Source organism: Talpa occidentalis, unplaced genomic scaffold (assembly GCF_014898055.3).
Source record: "Talpa occidentalis isolate TD23 unplaced genomic scaffold, MPIMG_talOcc4v2.1 talOcc4.10, whole genome shotgun sequence".
In the NCBI taxonomy this organism is placed as follows: domain Eukaryota; kingdom Metazoa; phylum Chordata; class Mammalia; order Eulipotyphla; family Talpidae; genus Talpa; species Talpa occidentalis.
The window spans coordinates 19,097,550-19,119,734 of NW_023600993.1; the positions used below are offsets into that span (position 1 = coordinate 19,097,550).

The 22,185-nt window shown below is 39.2% G+C and overlaps 1 protein-coding gene across 9 annotated transcripts in view; it reads left to right on the forward strand.

Annotated features, from left to right (window-relative positions):
- Positions 1–22,185, forward strand: part of RARB (retinoic acid receptor beta) — an 885,139-nt gene that overhangs the window by 767,141 nt on the left and 95,813 nt on the right. For all 9 annotated transcript variants that reach the window (XM_054692829.1, XM_054692837.1, XM_054692832.1 and 6 more), the window contains one exon: positions 2,415–2,563. In XM_054692829.1, the coding sequence (XP_054548804.1) occupies positions 2,415–2,563 (149 nt within the window). The remainder of the gene's footprint in view (positions 1–2,414; positions 2,564–22,185) is intronic.

The window sequence follows — 22,185 nt, forward strand, 5'->3', positions numbered from 1 at the left end:
CAAACAAAGTCCCAAGCAAACTCTACAGTATAATTCCACTCTAGTAAATAAGCAAACAAACTAAAACCTTTTTTCCTGCATAGAAAAGTGGAAGGATGCATGCCAGGATGACAGCAATGGTTTTCTCTGAGTGAAAAGATCGTGACTGATGCTGTGTGTGTTTATTTTCTTAGGTCTCTAACTAAGAGCAATATACTATTTTGTACTTTAAACAGCTATTGTTTTCTTGATGTCATGATTACTCATGTGCTCTCAGAGCAGCTGATTAGCTTAGTTTGAGGCATGCTTTTGCATTTACAGCTTGATCCTGATCTGATAAGCTCTAGTGACATCTCAAATGCCAGCCTTTCCACAATGGTGCCAAGCTCTCTAGAGTAAGGGCTGTCTTTGTCCCAGATACCTCAGTTCTAACCAGTAAAGACTAATAGATTTATCTACTAGACCTGCACTACTCTGATGAGTTTGTTCCAAGATTTTTCTGTATTACAAAATTATTATAATTATAGTTGGTTCTATTCCAAAGGGATAATTACTTTTTTAAGGAGGCAAATGAGTATAAGAAAGTTATTTGGTTTATAATTTTATCAATTTAGCAACTTAGAAGGGCACTTAGTGTTTAATATAAGGGAAAAAAGGAAAAGGAAGAAGTTCATGTGTTAATTCAACAAAGCTGTATTGATTACTTACCAACTATGTGCCAGAACCTTTTCTAGGCCTGGAACACAGTTGTAAATAATGCAGGAAAGTTCCTTGGCCTCATGAAACCCATCCTTGGGGACTGGCAGAGTCAGAATATAAAATTATACACAGTTTTTATAGACACATAGAAAATAAAAGAAAGTAATGGGATATGGTGACCAGGAGTGGGAAGAGGCATTTTCTTTAAAGAACTCATTTCTGAGGAGGTCATATTTACTCTGAAATATAAGAGGGTGAAAAGGAACCAGAGATATTAAAGTCAGAATTTTCAGGTTGGGCAAATGTTAGTGCTGTAAACTTAAGTTGTTGACCTACTAAAGAGATGGAATAGAAGATAGGGTTTAGAACTCAATAAATGATAATCATTGAAAAAAAATCAGTCATCAATGGTGTAACTAAGGGACACACTATGAAGAGCTTTATATACACAGTAAGAAGTCTGACTTTGATATCATTGGTGACTATGGAAGGCTTAAGAAGGGCGAGGTGGACTGGTTTTAACTTTTTGAACAGTTATCTTGACTGTGTGTTTAAAGAATAGACCGTGGGATGCGGGTAGGGAACAGGAAGACCAGTAAAGAGCTATTGCAGTTGTCAAGGCAAATTACTAGCCTGGTGTGGCAGCAGAATTGGGAGATAGAGGTGGATTCATGTGGTTAGGAGGGAGAGTTGACCTAATTTATGGAAAGAGTGGCTATAGGACAATCCAGTCATTAGGGTTTCTAGTCTGGAAGTTGTAGGAAATGGAACAACTGGAAATATTACTTTCAAGGAAATATACTATAAATTGTAAATTGAAGATTCTAAGCTTCTGGAACATTATTTGATGACTTCCAATTACCTTCTCTATTTATATTACACTTTGTGACTTTGCCTGTGAAGGGAATAGGACCTGTTCCTGCTTTGACTTTGAACATAAATCTGGGAAGTTAGGAGTGGGACAATACTTAGGTCTTAAATTCTATGAATTCCCCTTCCCCATGGAATTTGAGTGGTTAGAAATGAGATGGGGAATTGTATATTTTAAATCCAGAGTAGAGAACAATGTGATTCTGTGTCATTCTGTACCATTAGTGTAACCCAGTACTTCTCAAACATTAATTGTACATTTGTTCATCTGGGAATTTGGTGAAAATGTGGGTCTGAATTGGTGCCTGTATTGTATTTTCTAGTACAGTCTCAAGTGCAGCCTTTGAAGAGCAAAAGTCATACCGATACAGTTATTAGTGGAGAGCAGTCTGGCCACAAGCTAGAGGTCTCAGCGTAGACAAATAGAGTAGCTGCTTTGGTCATTTTCTTCATTTGTCTTAAGGACATATACTTTTGGTTAAGTGAGCAACAGATCAAAAAAGTCACTTCAGGGACGCTACGTATTTTAGAAGTGGGGCGTTGGAGGGGGCTGGGGTAGGAATGAGGAGAAGTCTGGGCTTGCAGTGTGGAGATCAGACTCTGACCCTGTTGATCCTGACAAGCTCCTGTGCTCCTCAGGCTTTGTTTCTTTTGAAGTCAAAATGGTGATCAAAACCATCCCCCCCACTGTGCCCAGTGTAGAGCACCACACCAATGTCATGTCCCTGCTGTTGTGCCTCCAATGACGCTTTTCTGTGGCCTGTCCCAACAACTGTTACTGCCGAATGGGGGCAGAATGCACTGGTGGAAAGCAAATGAATTGAAATGTTTTTTCTCTTTTTTCTCCTGCTCCTTCTCCATTATAGCCATTGAAACCCAGAGCACCAGCTCTGAGGAACTGGTCCCCAGTCCTCCATCTCCACTGCCTCCCCCTCGAGTGTACAAACCCTGCTTCGTCTGCCAGGACAAATCATCGGGGTACCACTATGGGGTCAGCGCCTGTGAGGGCTGCAAGGTGAGTACCCACACCCCTGTGGCCGGTTTGTTCACGTGCTTCATTCATGTGTCCTCCGGGGGTGACCTGCCCAACTCCAGAAATGAGTTGCTTCATGTCACCCCCGGTCAGTATGGTCACCCAGGTTGTATTCAGTGGTCTTCACTTCTTCCTTATATCTCATTAGTTTTAAATTCAGAAACTCCCCCAAGTGACTGATTGGGGTCAAATGATCTAGGGCCTTTAAAATACTCCATATAACAGTTTCTTTCAGGCAACAAGAGCCCTTTGAAGAAGTCCTGAAAAGCATCATTCTGTTTCTCTTTAGAACATGCTGTCTGATGTCTTTGTAGTTTTATTTTATTTTTAAGTATGACTGACAATCCACTGAATCAACTTGCAGAGAATCCAAGGTTGAAATTGGGATTTATCTTCTAGCTGTTTCCTCAGCCCTGTGGCCTTTGAATTACAGTTTGATTTCCAGCCTGTAGGGACTTGCTACTGTGTGTGTGTGTCATAAATTCAGGGGAGCTGGATTTAAAATTCCAGCCTACAAAGTAGTGGAGGTTGAACATGTGTCAGAGAGGATATGGCTGCTTTGAATCAAGTTAGACAATTGTTATCGAGTCCAGTAGGCTTAATTGAGTAAAAGAGCTTCTTATTTTTTTAAAGAGAGGAAAGAAACAAAGAATGACTTCACAGACAAATACTACTCATCCATGGAAAATTTCTCAAAGGAGCTATGACTTTCTTGAGTCAACCCTACCCTCAATATTACAGGTCCTTTAAGTTCTTTTGGGGGTGATGTTTCAGCTCTGCTATTCGTATATCTAAATTTTTTGTTTGCTTGGTAATTGTAAAACATGTTGGAATAATATTACAGGTATGCCATGGCATTTTATATTTGGCTTATCAGATTTAGCATTTGTTGTTATCGTATGATCAGTTAGCCAGTCTTTGTAACAAATTGTCTTTCATTTGAGTGGCTTAAAACAATAATCTTTTAATTAAACTCCAATTCTATGGGTTAACTCCTTGGGCCAGGCTCCTCTGAGGGTGCCTCTGGTCTTAGCTATGCTCCATGTGCATCTCTGGTTAGCTAGTCTTTGCTTCTGGGCATGCTCCCTGTTGATGGGGAGCCTCTGTCCTTTTTCTGGGGGCCTCTCATTCCCACCAGGCTGACCTTAGCTCATTCACAGAGGCAGTTTTCTGGAAGAGAGAACAGGGGTGCTCAAGGTCTCTGGAGGTGTAGCTCACAAGTGACACATTGTCCCTTCTGCCATGTTGGCCAAAGCAAATCATGTGGCCAGTCATATATCCCTGCCCCTTGTAATGGGATTTTGTAGCTCCTCTCAGTAAGAAGTTGAGTTTATGTTCCAACCTCTTGAAATCTGAGATCATTTTTGCATTCACTCTCACACACTCCAGGTCTAATTTCCTGTGAAAATAAAGTGGAGCCTAGCTCTGCTGGCCAACACCTCACACACGGTCTGGTTTGCAATAGATGCTTAAAGATGGATGACATTTATTGACGAATAAATGTCACTTAGCCCCTCAGAGAAGTTCTGTGAGTGTCTCCTTTTAAATAATTTGCATAAACAAGTTTAATTTAAGACCAGTTTGGGAAAATTAATTCAAGGCTATCTTTCTGACTCTGGGATTTTATTGGTTATTTTCAAAGGATGCTCTTTCTTAGAGTAGCTACAGATATGGTGGCCAAGAATGGTAGCAGTGACCAATTGGCAGCCAAATAAAAAGCAAAACATTTGTCCATCTAACTGTTGCTTTATTATTAGTAACCCATAGCTGAACAAACTGAAATTTATTCTGATATTTAAGATGGTTTTAGCAGAATGCCAGTTCAGTTTTTCCATTTGTTTTCCAATATATAAATAAATCATTTTCTGATGCTCATTTGAAAGTTAAATTAAAAAACACTCCTTTATTTCAGAAAACTTTTCAGTCATCTTATGTTCGGAAATCTTAATGAGGTATGTTGTAACTCAGCTTACCTGCTCCCATTACGTCTAAGGAACAGATATTATCAAACATGTCTCTTCTCGTGGCAGATTCCAGACCCTACATATTAAACTGTTTCACAATCTGTACAGTACAAACTGTTTTAATCAGTTCTTAGTCAGCTAATTCCCTGGCCTCTTATTCTAATTTGGGACTCAGGATTCTTTTTAGGAAAAACTCGAACAAAAACAGAACCCATACCAGCACAAGCAGCTTTGGTCAACTCAGTTAAATGGTCAAGATTCATGTTATGAGATGTCTTTTTAACAGAGCTGTTAGTCCAGGAAGGTCAGAGGAGCTTGTCAGGCAGTTGTCAAATCTGAGAATTTTTGTATTGCCAGTGGGCCTCTGAAAATGTAGACTGTCTTTCCTCCTGGTTTTGGAGAAAGACTGGCCTGCATTTTGCTTACTGAGAAAATATAGTTACGAAATTCATGGAATTGAAAACCATGAGTAGGTAAGACTATAATGTATCAGTCAAAAGAATGAAATATACCCGAAAAAAAATTAATACAACTTTTGTTATCATTTTAAAAGCTACCAATATAATGCATAATTTGTTGTATAAAAAAATAGAAAATTGAAGCAGCCATAATTCAGTCATTGGAGAAATACCCTTGTTCAGTCTATTTTCCTCTAAGCTTGTATGTGTTATTGTTTTTGTTCTTATAAAAAATAGAATTTGTTATATACTTGTTTTAACCTGCTTTTAAATTTAGTGATCTTTCAATAATCAAAATTTAGGCCACTGCATAATTTTTATGGTTATAACATTAATGAAGTAGGTTTGGTTATATCATAGTTTAATGAATACCCTATTGTACAACTAGTGTGTTTACAGTCATTTTTTTATTATAAATTAATGTATAGTCTTGGGAATATCTCTGTAATTTCCTTAGAATAAATTAGTAGTATAATATCTAGGTCAGTGACTTTGTACATTTTTAAGGCCATTGATACAAATTGCCCAAATACCCTCTAGAAGAGGTTTATCAATTTAAGCTCTGTGAGTTTGTAAGAAGTTAATCTTACTGGAGACTATCTATTAGGTATGTTTCTCTTGTGATAATAAGGTAGTGAATCAAGAAGTAACTTCTCTTCTGAAAGTCTTCTTATATTTAACTGGGCTGTTGATGACAGGTCCTGTTCAAGGTACATTTTGGATTGCCAGCAGATACCCTGTGGGTACTAGTTGACCAATATGTACTGACTCATCCTTTGTCTGCAGATCAAAGGTCACTAATATGGGAGCCTCTGCTCTAAAGTAGGACTTCCAAAATGAATCCAGTTTGTATTTTTAAGAAGTAATGCCTCCAGGGACTTCTTCCTGTCATGATCAGGTGACCTTATTGGCTGTTGTTAGGAGAAAAGAATCTTTTGTATTCTTAGGAACCAGGTGGCAGTCTCAGCCTGAGAATTTCAGGAATGGGTTGTGGTCCACCTCTGGGAATGGCCAGTTGCTACTGTGTTGACACAACATCACTATGGCAACAGAACCACTAGCTACATCATAGGGGTGCCCCATTAGGGGATTTCCAGCTGAGTAATAGCAATCTTTTTCTTTTTGCAGGCAACAAAGAATACACAAATACTGTAGTGTGGTTAACCAAGAAAGTTTACCAATATACAGTAGTAACACTGATTTCATGCATCTTTAAGAAACAGTCTCATTCCTCATAGCTAGAATTTATGCACAATTTTGACTGTTGCATTTCATATTTCCATTTTTGTGACTCTCAAAAAGTATGGAGTCTAGAGTGAGAATACAAGAATTTTAATCCTGGCTAAGCTCTTTGACAGCTTTGTGAGCTTGGACAGACATCTATAATTCTCTCTCTCTCTGTTCTCATGTGGAAAAGGGAGATAATAATACTACCTACCTCTACTTATTACCATGATATTATTGTGAGGATAAAATAAAGTATGTAGAAAAGTACCTGGCACATAGTAAGTCATATATATCTTAGTTGTTTGGTTTATCATTAACTTTCTACAATAACTTTTGCCCACAATGATGTAACAATAATTATAATTCTAATATTCTTTCTTATAATGTTTGTTCAGCAATTCCTCATTCCTTCATATCAGAGTAAACACTGTACCTTTCCACTAAGACCCAGCCATTCCATGAAGTCTCCTTTAATACTGAGGTTGGCTAATTGTTTCTATGAAGAACTAGACAGTAAATATGTTGGGTTTTGAGGACCATATGGTCTCTGTTGAAACTATTCAACTGTGCCCTATAGCAGAAAAGGAGCCATAGATAACATGTAAAAGTTTGGCCCTTGCATCATAGTTTCCAGACCTTTGCCATTATACATGGTGAATATGTCCCATCTCACAATTTGAAAAACTCAGAATCTGATGGCCCAAAGAACTCATGCCCAAAGTAGTCAACCAGGTGGTTTTGTTGGCCTGTAGACCTGGGACTGCTGCTCCCCCTCCCACTGCTAACAGGAGTCAGTGCCCACTTGCTGAGGGTTCCTTGGCTTGAGAACTTCCAGACTACTCTCCCTGTCTGCTCTTCTTCCACCTCTTCATTCACAATCAGCTCCCACTTCCGTGTCAGCCAACGTGAGAAAAATTAGCAATTTCCTTATCAGTAAAACTTCCAAAAACACCTGGCATTTTACTAGGGAGAAGTTTGTGGAATGTATTCTATGATCTGCTGCATCACTTCACTTTTCCTGCTTAACAAATGACCCAAATGCGTGTTGGTTTAACATATTAGATTTTCATTATTTGTTACAGTTCTGTGCAGTCGTCTTGTCTGGGCTGACTTGGCTTGGCCCAGGTGACCTAGGATGGCTCACTCACATGATGAGGGTCTGGGCATTATGACTGAACCCTCTTCCCCTCTTGCTAGTCATCCATTAGCCTCGCCAGGACTTGTTCAGATGGCGGTGGATTGGTTTCCTTCAGCAGGAGAGGATTAGCACCAACATGTAGACTTCTATGATTAGCATAACATTTGCTAATATCCCATTGGTCAAACAAGTTAGGTGGTCATGCCTAGATTCAGTGGGTGAAGAAGTCAGACTGCCTCCTGGGGGATGTGGCAGTCTTCTTGCAAGAGGGTTGAGCAGAGCAGAGCAGGTTTTCAATTATCTACTATCTCCTGATATTCACGGGTTTCATGTATGAGTCTCTTCTGACAACTATAGTCACCCTTCTGTCAATTATGGCTATCCCTCAGCATATATTTAGTGAACTCCTTCTGAAGTTCACTATGTCAGGCACTGAGACTTCAACAGTTAACTTGATAGACAAGCTGCACCTAGAAATTATTGTCTCATACAAGGGGCAGGGGATGAACAATTCAGTTAGAAGAAAGTGGACAACATGGTCTGATTAAGGATGACTGAGGGATACCTGATTAATGGGATCAGGTAAGATCTCATGGCCATCGGAGGAAGCATTTTAGATCAGAAACTGATTTCTGAAGCCATTTCTTCCTCTCTGCTGTGCCTATTACTTTCTCTGGATTTCAGCAAACCTACAAAATGACAGCAAATCCACGAGCTTGAACCCAATCCTAAACCAAATATAAATTCTAAAATAGTGAACCCAATAATTGCACTAATCTCTTGTTAGGGATGGCTTATATGGAGTGGGACTCCCCAATGTTTGCAGGTAGAGGGAGATAAAACCTGGCTTAGTTGGACACCTTTTCTATACCAGGCATTTGGGCATTTTGTATTCATATCTCACTCAGTTCTCACAACAGTTCTGAGGGAAGGCTTTTGAACCCTATTTAACAGAAAAGGAAGTGGAGGTTCAGAGAGGTTAAGGAGCTTGGCCAAGGTCACACAGTTCATATTTTCTAGAAACCCTAGGCCTGTTTGAAAATACCCCACTGCTTCAGCCACATTAAAACAGAAGTTGGGAAGCAGTGATGTGTTATGATCTAGATTGGGGGTTGCATGGAGCAACAAATTAAAAATAAAAACAAGTGGAAGCATACTTAATAAGAGAAGCAATCCTATTGACTTGATCCTTTCATAAAAGAAAGGACATTTTTACATCAAAACATAGAAGAAAAGTACTTTCAAGGTGGTCTTTCTCAAAAAGAGACAGTTGGTAACAGACAGGACGCACCCACAAGTGTGCTCCCAGGTGGGGCTTTGTCCTTGTCTCTCTGCTTTGCCATTAATGGTTGGAAACGTCCCACCCAGAAGCCAGATTCAGGAGCCAACTGTTGATCACCAGGGTTAGGCCAGGGGCAGCCATGATGGCAAGCCTTTTCCACCAGGGCACAGAGGAAATGCTTGCTCAGGGTCACGTGGGTAGCTTTCTATTTAAAAGTAGCCTTTAGGAGTTTAAACTCCACTAACTGCCCTCAGTCCCACAGGACTAATTTTGTCCGTTTTCTCAAATGTCTTTGTATTCCTTGCTTCTGAAGAAGGGAGGCCCTCATCTCCCTGACAGCGTTGAGCTGCTAGACTGGGTTTTTTCCCTGGCAGACAGCAAGTAGGATGTTTAGTCACAAAAAGTTTTGCAATCAGGAAGATGGATGCCTGCACTTAATTTTAGAACTTCTATTAAATACTATAAATGTGCTTAGTGATTTTATTTGACCAAGGCCATCTAAAACGACATTGTTTTCTGTTTTTAATTGGCATGAATGAACATGAACATTATGCTCTCTTTGGAGAACATTTGGGTCCTGCTCACCCTCACAGTTGCTTCTGTTCCAGGGTTTGCTGCAGTATCAAGCACCAAGAACAGTATTAACTTACTAAAAACTCTATAACAAAAACAGAACAATGCCAGCTTGCTGTCGTAGCTAGAGCTGAATTATAAAGTCTACCATCAAGATCATTTTATAGTCATTGAACCACAGAATAAGTCTCCTCCTAGAGCCAAAGAACCACTCTTATTAAAATTGGCCAGCAATGGAGAATTTCTTCTTTCATTCAATCAGTCATTTAAAAACACCTATGAGACAAGCTATAAGTATTGAAATCAATGGTTTTTGTGTATTTTGTCTCAATGTCCAGAAAATCCATGCAACAGTGCCTGTTAAGTAATAGGGACCTAGCAAATAGTTACTGGATAAATGAGCAAGTGGGCAAGAGTACAAACACACCTGTAGTGCTGTGACACTCACCATAAGGGGGATGGGTGGGCACAGAGAGCATCTGGGATGCAATTTTACAGATGTGTAAGCACTTGCCATGTGAAGAAGGCAAAGGGCATTGTTCCAGGCAAAAGTTGGAGGCGAGACTGGAAAACAAGGGAACTTGAAATAACTGAGGAAGAATTATGTGGGAAAATGGACACATCCATTCTGCCCACACTTGTTTTACATAGTACAATGCAAGCAACTGTGGGTCATCCAGGCCTTAAGGACTCACTATGGATAATTCCTCAGAGAAACCTTCTCCAGAGCCCCCAGATTAGGTCCCCCCACTTTTGCATTTTCTGTTTCTCCTTTATAGTATTTTAATATGACTCTAGTAACTTACTATGTTTAGAGTCATTTGTTGGATATCAGCGTCTGTCAGACTATAAACTTCAGGAGAGCAGAGGCTGGTCTCTTGTCACAGCTTTGTCACCAGTGCCTACCACAGTGTTCTGCATATAGTAGGGCCTCAATGAATAAGTTTTTTCCCCAGTCAAATATAAGATCTCATTAATATAGTAATATAGTGAAAATGACACGTAATGAAGCCGCTGCAATGCACATAGTGTGGTAATGCAAATAGTATCGTTTGACATATTTTCTCTGTATTATAAGTTATGTTTTATTATATAGGGTTTGTGATGATACATTCATATAAAGTTTTATGAAATTTTATAAACAAGACAGGCCCTTTGGTGTCCAAAGTCTAGCTCATTTTCTTAATATTTCTGCCTTCACCGCAGAGTTAACCCTTTACTGCAAAAGATGTGTGCTTTTTGATACTGTCTTTGAATAAACTCTTAAGAACTAGCAACTGAATGATATATTCAAGAACACAGTGGGATCTTAGTGCTTTAATAATAAAAAAAATAAAGATCTTAACATCTAGAATCTACCTTCCCATCTGGAAACACCACAATTTGACTTAATGACAGTAATTATTTCTTCAGAAGAACGTACTTTTCTTCTTCTGGACAGATGACCTAAATTGAGAAATGCATTTTGGGTTGAAAAATCAAAATAATATGTCTTTTTTCCCCTGTTGTTGTATGAATGAATAGAAAGTGGAGGGGGGGGCCGCCCCTGGTGGTGCAGCAGTTGAGTGCTGGGTTGGGAAGCTGCCTGCAGCCTCTGCAGAGCCGGTTTGATCCCCAGCCCCCTGGCAAGGTCCCACATGGCACGCAGACCTCTCCTGCTGTGCCCGCTGCTCCCCTCAGCAGTGTATTTCGTCAGTCTGCCTATTCTGTTTCCTGCTCTGGTGAATTCTCTCACCCTCCTGTGCTTCTGACTGTACCCAGTGCTTGTATAAATAAATAAATAAATCTTAAAAAAAAAAAAAAAGAGAGAGTGGAGGGGGTTTCTGAATTAGCCTGCAACCGTGTGTGTGTGTGTTTGTGTGTGTTGATTGGGTGGAAATGACTCATTTTATTTGGTGGCTTAGTGGTTTACAATCTTTTTAATTGTTAAATCTTCCCAATTGCTTAATTGCTTACTTTGCTTCTTTTTTGTTTTAAAATATCTGCAATAGTCTTATCTGCTGTTCTGTTAAATTTTTCGTAAAGGTTTTTACCTGTACTATACAGTAGAGAAACAGTTTCCAGTTTTTTTTTTATTTTATGTATTTTTTACATCATTTTTTATTTTTGCACAATGTATGCTTTTTCATCTTGGTTATAGTCACCATACAGTTTCCACCCCCCTTATTTTTACCATAATCCTTCCTACCCCTTGCCCCCCCCCCCGCCAGTGTGTCTCTGGCTTATAGTTGCTTGTTGATTTTGATTTTTTGCTTTATTATAATTAGTCTTTCTCCTGGTCCCTTATTTAGGCTTTCTAAATTCCTCCTGTGAGTGAGACCAGAGTTTCCAGTTTTCATAGTTAATCTGCTGATTTGAAAATGACTTGCATACAAACAATGTCTCAAGTGTGTGTTTCATGAAATTTTATTTAGTGAAAGAAAACTAGCAAAAATCTACATTGTCTGATTTAAAGCAAATGGAAAGATGGGGAACAAAATAAGTTGCTTTCACCAAATTCCTAGGGACCCTTATCTAAAAATGAATAATGACAATGTATTATAGTTATACCAAACAAAAACAAAAATGTATTTTTGTCAGAGAAGTAAAAGTATATTTTTAGGGTTTCCTGAGGGTAATATAAATTATGGCTGAAAATCATTTCTGTTTAAATAAAATTTACACCATCATAGGTAATTATTTAGTTACTTTAGGGAAATAAGTGTTTTAGCTTTCTCCCTTTCTAAACCTTTCACTAGAAAGGTGAAATAAGGAGCTTTGAATTCTATAGGTCCTGCTGGGGTCTTCTCCTACTGGGAAAACTCTTGGAAAAAAGTAATAAGAGTAAAATTGTCTGGGAAAGACATCCTATTTACTGCACCTTTATTTCCCTCACCAGGGCATGGCTATAAGCCCCTGGTCTTCCCACTCAGCATGGTTGTCTCTCCACCTGCATATGTGTAGGACATCACAGAAACATTAAAGCATCTTACTTATATTGCCTTTAAGTGCAAATATGTTCACATATGGAATTAAAATAGACCAAGTTTAGCTGCAGTTAAAAAATAAAAAAACAAAACTCCAGTGGGATGGAGAGGAAATTTCTCTCTACCCTGCTGGGTTCTTCTTGGCTGGTTGAGCAATCAAATTCACATCAGACAGATTAGTAGGAGAAAATAACAGATTTAATTAGATATGTATGGAAAATCTGCATGAATGTAGATTGATGTAGATTGTAAAGCCAATGGGGGCAAAATGGGGGGCTGTATTCTGCACTAAGGGATGGGGTAGGGATCTGAGACTTCATGGAGACAGAAAGGACTCCCATGATGAGGAGAAGGTGACTCATATGACAAAAAACAGACTTCAGAATTAAGTGTTTGCCCTGCCCTGTCGATAGATTTCTCTGACAGAAAGGTTATTTATGGTCAAAGTCCTATTTCTGGCTAATACCTTCAATTTCCATACTTGCTAGTTAGTGGAGTGGCAAAAGTTTCTTTTGAACCTGAGAGTCTCAATTGGCCTCAGCTCAAAATAATCCACGTGTGAAAGTGACACATCCAGGGAAGGCCTGTTTTGGACATCTTGGGGAGACAGATCCTTCATTTGAATGTGCAGTGTCACATGCAAAATTTCTTTGTCACATATCAGTAATACAGGGCATGTATTCCTGGTTGTCCCCTTCTCTCTTAAGCATTTAAAAGTTAGTCTCCCCCATCACATGAGCTTGGTGTTCCCTAAGTCACTACCATCAGCATATACTCACAGTTGGAATGGGAAAGAGCATGGAGGTGGCAGTGTGCTTGCTTCTTAAAAGCCAGGGACTGGAGTGGCATGCATCATTGTAAAGAACTGGCCGCATGGCCTAAACCATTGCACAAGATGTAGGCTAGCCTTTGCCTAGTTCCAGACCTATTATTAAGGAAAGAAGTAATGAGTTTGGTGGCAATTAACAGTTTCTTTCTTTTTTTTTTTTGTTTTTAAAGATTTATTTATTTATTTATTTATACAAGTACTGGTTATAGTCAGAAGCGCAGGAGGGTGAGAGAGTTCACCAGAGCCAGAACGGGGAACAGAACAAGCAGACTGACAAAGTATACTGCTGAGGGGAGCAGCGGGCGTGGCAGGAGAGGTCTGCGCACCATGTGGGACCCTCGCCTGGTGGCCGGGGATTGAACCAGCGCTGCAGAGGCTGCGGGCAGCTTCGCAACCCAGCGCTCAACTGCTCCACCACCAGGGAGGCTGCAATTAACAGTTTCTACCTAAGGGTTTTTTGTTTTAATTTGAACCTCATAATTAGAGATGTAGTTAGAGTAGGATTTTTCCCATCCATTTCACAAGTGAGGAAACTGAGATAGAGCGTACAGGACCAATTTCTACCACCTATGCTCTCGATTTATAATCTGATTTTTTGACTCAAGTATTTACCATGGCAACATCTGTGGATGTATCTCTGCAATTAATTTTCTCTGAACCTTCTCAAACTCTCTTTTCAAAGGCTGATCCGAATCCTCTCCCTATCCCTACTATATTCTGTTTTGACATTTTGAGAGACTGGGAAAGCCTTACCCAGTCGAGTTAGACCTTATCAGGGGTTAGATTCTGGTGTCAGTCCCAAAGGGAAAAACCATGTATAGCCAGAGTGACCTCAGAAAATCCCTTCAGAAAGTAAACTTCTGAAAACTGACATATGTCTCTCATTAAGACCTACAAAGCCAATTCTTTCTCCAGCTTTGAAAACAGATTGCTGTCCCTTTTCTGGTGCACCAGATGAAATGGTTGTTTTTTTTTTTTATTTTCACATTATACCAAAAATATGTGCCCTTGAGCCCAAGAATCATACTAGCACAACACAATGCTCATGTCCTGGAAATCACACATCTTTCTAGATAATTCCTTGATACTGAGTTTCTCTTACAAAAATGTTTCTTTGGATTTGAAACTTCACTTTTTTCTTTTATGAACTATGCCCTTTTGAGGGGGTGGGGGGTAAAGTTCAGTATTTTTCTGCTTCAGAAAGACAACTAGATGTGCCATCTGACTAAGCAATGCCAAAGTGGGAGCTATTTTGTTCCATGGACCCTAAAACTCATCCCTGAAAACAAAAACTAGAGCAGCAAATAAACATCTGTGCAATCTGTGTGTCTCCTGTCTGGACAATGCTGGCATTGTCTGGGCTGAAGGGGAAAAGCTGGGTGCTGGCAGGTCTGTCCCATTAGAGCCTTGTTCCTTGTTTCATATTGAAAAGATGACATTCCTTGCTAGCAAAGTCCTGCCCAAATTTCTGGCACCAGTTCTGTGACCAGCACTATGGCCTGGGGCATTTTAGTTTGGGTTGGTTTTGTTTTATTTCAAAAGTAGCAAAGTGCAGACTGTGTACAAGGTAGAGCTCTTTTTACAAAGCTTGCCTTCAAACTTATCAGCACAGTCAAGGTTGCTCATCTGCTGGGGCGTCTGCTTTCTATTCACTCACATCAGAATGCAAGAACATACACAGTAAATTTAACTGATGAACTTGTTTTCAAGTGTTCCTGAGGCAGCCCTTGGATTTTCACATGGGCCTCTCTTCTCTCTCAGGATTTGGTGTAATGCTTCATTTATAACAGAGGTTGGTGGACTTGCAAAGTAAATATTCCATTAAAAAAAAAAGCAAAATCTTCAGTGACCCTCTCAGTTCTGCTTCTGTGGAGGCCTTTTCTGTGTCTGGAAAAAAAATAATCCTTTATATTGGCTGCAGCTCTGAACTGGGGCATATAAAATGTACTTCTCGGGTTCTGTGAGCCTTAAAATAATGAGCAGTAGAAATCTCTGAGGTAGGTCAGCAAGGGGGAGAATACTTGGGTTTTATAAAGCGTTTTCATGGTTAAACAAATCTAGAGAAACTAGAACGCTCAAGCAACATTAGTTCTCCTCTGTGCTTTTGAGTCTGAAAATAGCAGCATTCTAAGTACACAACACCACCATTCATGCTGGCCTGGAAAGTCCCCCAAATCATGAAAATTATCCTTATTACTCAAACCCAGCAGGGGTCCTCTGACTGCTCCTTGGGGAAATGAGAATTTTAGTTTGGATCTCACTTCTGTATGTTGGACTCAAATAGATGAGCTATGCTATATCTGGGGACTTGGGGAGTAGGGTCATAGTTTTAGCCAAGAAATATTTCTGAAAGCTGCTGCCCTAATTCATATTGCTTCTCATTAACGTGAAGAATTAGTTTCAGAATAATATAATTTTTTTTGGGGGGGATGTTATCTTTTTTCATAGTTGTCAGTTTCCAGAAGCAAGTCCTACCGCAAGTCCTTCTGCTCTTTGGCACCCTGAATTAGCAAATTTATAGATTTGCTGCTGGATAAGATAGCTTTCAATGGCATCCATTCTATTTGAATGCATAGTATATTGTATTTGTGATTTCATCAAAAACATTAAAGTGCATGCATAGCTGTAGTATATTTGTTGTGTTGTGATAGAATAAGTATGAAACTTAGCAGTCGAATGCCAGAAATTGTGGGCAAGTGTATTAGAAATTGAGCCTGCCAATTCCAGATATTTTTCAAAAATGGAATTAAATGTAAAATTCCCCATCCAATTGTATTTTGCACCTAAATTGTCTGCTATAAGAGTTAGGTGGGCAATAGTTTTTACTTAAATAAATATTTGGTGTGAATTCTTGCCTGTTAAATAAACATTTGAATCTCATGAACATAGCATACATACAAGTATTTATCTCTGCAGATAGAAGAGCTGCGCAAAATTGTTTGTAATGCAACTTAAATGGGTCTAATTGTCACCAGTGGAGATATTTGACTTTAAGCTCAAATTCATAACACTTGTGGGATGTTTGCTATGAGAATTCATAGAAGTGATATCTTGACCTGGTGGTTTAAGAAGCCTAAAGAATTATTTTCGAATCAGTGAGTCCAGATAAGGTATTCCTTATGTCTTGATTCTGTTTCACTTACTTTTCTGAGTCCTGGGCTTCGGAAATAGTATTCCTGTTCTCTATTATACACACTAATCGAAATAAAAAAATTGGACAAGAGATGATAATCGTGGCCTCAAACAACACGTATTGCCAGGTTCAGTCAGATTGGATAGGCCATTTTCACTTACTTTAGGCATGTACATATAAGAGGGGTAGAAACTGAAGATAACTTACATGTAAGAATTTCAGTCACTGTGAAATAGTAAATCTGTGACCTATAGGGTCCAATTTAAATTGGATAGAAAAAAATGAGGTAGATGATTTTCTAAAACTTGATATCTTTTTTAACACTTGATGCTTTTTCTTCAAGTTGTTTGGGTGCACAGTTAAAAGGGAGTTGGGTAATTCTTGGATTCTGAAGTCTTGCTGTGATGCATACAACCTCTCTTTTCCCCATCACGAAGATCCTCTCTTTGTTGGAGCTTTTGTGACTTTCAACCGTAATTCATTAATTCTATGGCCCCACCTAGTCCAAATGGAATAGAGAAAGGCAATCATACTATGTGTCTAGAAGGACAATAGACAATATTGGTAAACTTCACTAAAGTGTACCCCTTGCTCCAAAAATAACCACAAATTGTTTCTTTTTGTATAATCACATGGTCTTCCATGCAGTTGTCTTCTCATGAATATCAAGCACTGCTGGACCCTTAGCAAGAAATTTATGTAAAACACCTTAGGCAGAAACACTCTTTTATTTGTCTGTGCCTTCTATTTTATATATGATTTTTCTTTGCTGAAAATTGTTACAAGTTCTTAAAGCACAGTTCACAGGATAGATTTAGGAAATAAATTATGTTCACCTAAAATTGCCTCTCTCTAAAGTGAATTTGATCATGACATAGATCTCATTTTATTTTCCATTAATCTCCCTACTCTCTCTGGAGAAATCCCCCAAACATTGAAAGGCAGCTGTTACCTCTCATTCTGCAAGGCACCCATCAGAGGCCTGTAACTGTCCTTTCCTCTGTAATCACTACTTTTCTGTTGTGGACTGTTGTATCTACATTGATGTGAAAGTGCTGGCAGCTATCTTGAATGTCAAAGTTTCTTTTGTAGCACTTACAATATTTAAAATTATTCAATTCATTGTCTATTCATGGGTTTTCTTTTTCCCTAATGTGTTCATATCTTGAAAATAGGGACTTACTAAGTCTTGCTCACTTCTGTATTTTTAGTGCCTACATCAAAGACTGGCATGATATAGGTACTCAATAAGTGTTTGTTGAATGACTCTATAATAATATGTGGGAGAGATAGCGAAAAAACAAAGAGAATTAGAGTGCATTTGTGCCAATGATTGTGTTAGGTCCATGATGTGACAGGGCAAAGGCTAAGGGGCAGATGGGGGAGATGTTGTTTATGGTAATGTTGGCTGAGAACATCCTAACAGACAGGAAACAGAAAAGGACAATTTCAATAGACATCATTATCCATGACATTTTTATTTTCAGGAAACAAATTTTCCTGTGAATGAAGAAGTGTACAGGGGCACCCTCCCATCTGCCTTGCTGTCTCTTTCCTGCTACCCATTGCACTTGGACTTGGGATAGATGTTGCAAGAATATTTGGCTCAGTTTGCCACCTGATAAGATGACTTGTTAGTGTCTGCCAAGGGTGACTGTTTTCTTATCAATTATTAAGGTCGCTTCTTAGCCTCAAGTTGAACTGGTTTTGAATTTCCAATACTGGTCTTTCCCCATGTGTCATATACACCAGTGAAATAACAGATACTTTCTTTTCATTATAAAATGACAAATCCTATAATTACTAACAGGTAAAAGGCATACTGAAGTTGATTGAGGTTTACAAATACAGTATCTCCTGTCTTTTTATAATAACTTTATTATGTAGGTAAGATAGAGCAGAATCCCTTCTTCCTTAGGGTTTAACTTCTAAAATATGCATATGAGGTAACAATTGTATAGCATTAAAATGACCCTTAATCATCCAGTGTCTTTTCAGTTATCATTGCAGCATTATAAACCACTGCAAATCTTGGCATAAAGCAACTTTTATTTTCCCTCATCTAGTCCACGGATTAGGTATTTAGATAGCAGAGATGACTTGTCTGTACTCCATCTGTCTGGGACCCTAGCTAGAAAGACTCACCATTGGCAGTGTCTCCATGTCTGAGAAGGTAGAATCACTTGGAAGTGTATGCAGTTACACATCTGCTGCCTGTTGACCAGGCCCTCAGCTGGGGCTGTTGATTAGTGTCACATGTAACTGTGCATTCTGGTTTGTGCCTCCTTACTACATGGCAGCTCAGACTCATCGGATTTATTGCATGGTGGCTCAGAGGTCCAAAAGCAGAAAACAAGATAGAGGCCACGTGGCCTTTTGTTGCCTAACACTGGACACCCCACTGTATCCCTTCTGTCATACTCTATTGGTGAAAGCAACAGATCCACCCAGATTCAAGGGGAGGAAGCACAGACTCTCTGTCCATGGGGACAGAGCCAAGATCACTTTAGAATGTCTGGGATGGGAGGTGACCTTGTGCCCTTCTTTGGAAAATCCAATCTGCTGCAAACAGGATTTTGCTTTGCAGAGTCTTCAGTTAGGTTTCAGATGAAGTAGCTGATTGTACTTAAGTGTCCATTATAGGAAAAATATGCATCTTTGTGCACTAGGATGTCTTGTCATTCACTTTGTAAAATAAGTGGGAACTAAGGACTGACAGAACTGTGGGTTTCCACTCTGATCTGGCCCTGGTTTAGGGCATACACTCAGAGTTAAATGGTGGGGCAGGGAGCTTTGGTTACCGTGTACCCTTAAGGTGCAGTGAGAGGGTTCTTGCGTCACAGGTAACTCAGAAAAATTAATACACTTTGGGTATAATTAATGTCTATGACAAGAGAAAGGGGAAAATATAAATATGAAGATTTAAGAGAGACCTAGCTTGCCTGGCTTCAACGAAGTAGACTCTTAAATCATCTCCAGAAGAGAGGCCCCAAGTTCAGGCCCCCCTGCCTTGTCCTGGTCAGATCATCCCATTATATTGATTCTAGGCCATGGAATGAATTTTTATTTTTACTGAATGTGGGTTCTAATGTGAGATGTTCTTGTCTCTGTGTTTCCTTGTGTTCCCGCCAAGATGTATTCCTTTCTGGACAAGTTATTCCAGTGCATGGTGAGGGTCCTGAACTCTAATTGACTTCCACCAAAATTCTTTTTGGCTTCAGTTTGGAGTTGTCTATGGACCTTTAATTACACCCTCTGGCAAAGGAGAAAGAGCACTTGAAACATGCATAAATTCTGTACATATTTCCAAGGCTGAGCTGTTTTTAAAAATGTTGCCTGTCTTTCTTTGTTTTTTTATTTCTTTTCTCTTTGAACTTGGACATGAATTTTTGTAAAGTACAGCATGTCAAGGGAAGGGCAATGAGAAAATATGCATGAGTATTTACTTAAAAATTACTCATGGAGTCCTTCATAATGTGTTCATTGGCTTTATCGTGCTATTATGGTGCTGTGAGATGGAGAGATTTGTTATTATATTTGAAATGGTTGATTTAAGAATATCTCAACCTGACTATGCATGTTATTCAACCCATGCCCATAAAATAAATTTTATTTCCTTTCTTTACATCTCAAACTAGATTAAAACACAAAAGCAATGTATTAATTTGTCTGTATTTAAATTTTAAATACAACACCCATGTGAAATGTGTTGATTTATTTAGTTCAAGTCCTTATAAGTAATTAAAAACTGGGCAGTAACTTTTGGAAGTATTGAATTTTGTGGATTTTAAGAATTTCAGAACACTGGAAGTCTTTTTCATGACTTTGAATTGTTACTGAACTAGGCAGTATGGTGAGGTCTTATGAGTCTTCTGATCTTTCATTCAGCAAAGACATTTCATCCATTACTACCTACCCATACTCCTCTAGCTATTGTAAAGTTGACTGGATTATCACTGGTCCCTGAATCCACAGGTGAGATTAATACCATTGTATGTTTCAATATCTAGTGGATGTTTAAAAAAACAGACACATAAAGGTGAAATAGATTAGACTTCCTTTCCCTTCCCCCCTTCATGCATTGCCAACAGTGTGATGACCAGGAAGCTGGAAAAGAACTTGGACTTGCCGAAAACTGACTGTTATTCCTAAGTAACAAACGATTGGTTGTATTCTTTGGATAAGTGAGGTGGGCGTACTCCCTAGCAGGCTCAGTCTTAGTGAGATGGAATACTGCAGTGGCATGGTTCTGCTTTTCCTGTTATGGGTTTGCATCCTCTCAGTGTGAGCCAGTTTTCTCCATTGGACTGGAGTTGGGGAACTCAAATGCTGGCTCCTCTTTCTTGGACAAGACACTGAAACCTAGGTTCATCTTTTGTAGCATGAGGATAATAACATCTGAGTCTCAGCATTTTGAGAAATAAACATTTGAGAAATAAACATTTGAGAAATAAACATTGTAGGATATACTCAGTGTTTCTTTAGTGAAAAGAACATTCATCTCCACTTACTGTGTGCCAGACACACATTTTAATTCAGTTAATCCTCACAACAGCTCTACAAAGCAAGTATAGTTATTGCCACATTTCCTAAGTGAGATGTGATTCCTGAGCCAAGTCAGTGGACCAAACTTACTTCACTTACTTACTCTCATCTTGAACATTCACTCTTGGAAAGTATGGCAAGGATGTGTTTTGGTCATGTTTCATGTAATTCTAAATGTAAATATGTAATTCTACTAATTATAATTCATTTCATTGGCTTTAGGGTAAAAGGATACCCAATCATTTTTCTGAACAAAATAATGTGTTGAGTTTTCTCTACTTTCTCTTATTGGAGTTAGTTTTACTATTGAAGTCAAGAGTTGAGATACCTTATCGAGAAGGCTAGGAGCTAAGTGATTGCGGCCACTCACTTGGTACACTAGATAGTGGTGGGGAGTGTGACATACAGCAGCTATCTCCTCATTGATTGTTACTGTGGACCAGTAAAATTCCAGCTTGAAAATATGTGAAAGTCAAGCTTGAAAGTATGGATCACACCCACCACGATGACATGTTAAACCATAGATTGCTCCCACCCCCAGAGTTTCAGTCTGAGGAGGTCTAGAGAGAAGCCTGAGAATTTACTACCAGATAATGAAGGCTGTTGGGCCAGGGGCCACATCGCACAGCCATGGCCATGTGGGATAGACATTGCCAGGTCTTGTTATGTGGTTAGTGAATCTGCTATTGAGGATCATGGCTTTATCAGTGCCTTTTCTGGTTCTCCAGACATTTCGCTACTAAAAACACACAGATAGTACAATGGTGAGTCAAGGAAACATTAAGCAGAAACGTCAGGTCAATTTCTTGCACTTGATATCTTGCACTATTTGAAATATTGGCAATGAATTTAAAAGTTTTCAAAAGGGGCCTCCCCGGCAGCGCAACGGTTGAGCACTGGGCTGCGAAGCTGTCTGTAGCCTCTGCAGCACTGGTTTGGTCCCTGGCCTCTGGTAAGGGTCCCACATGGCATGCAGACCTCTCCTGCCACCCTGCTGCTCCCCTCAGCAGTGTACTTCGTCAGTCTTCCTGTCCTGCTCCCTGCTCTGGTTCTAGTGAATTCTCTCACCCTCCCACGCTTCTGACTATACCCAGTGCCTGTATAAATAAATAAATAAATAAATCTTTAAAAAAAAAAAAAAAAAGAGTTTTCAAAAGGCTGCTCCAGTCACCTCCATTTGAGCCGAGATAAATGCCCCGTTGGCACAATTCACCTTGCAGATTAGCAGTTTGCAACTTCTGCTGAAGAGACTAGAAGATAATGGAGGAGAATGAAAGATGTCAGTTTTTAAAATTTCTTCTCTTTGACTAGAAATATTAGGAAAAACTTGAGCAGAATAAGAGAAAAGCTAGTCCAGAAACCCACAGCATGTACTTTTGTTTTAGAATTTGAAATGGGAATCTGTAAACTATTGAAATGAATAGATAGTGCCCATCCGCAGGTGCTGTGGGTGATGTTTACCTAAATCCTCACCTTGCTCTACCTGGGC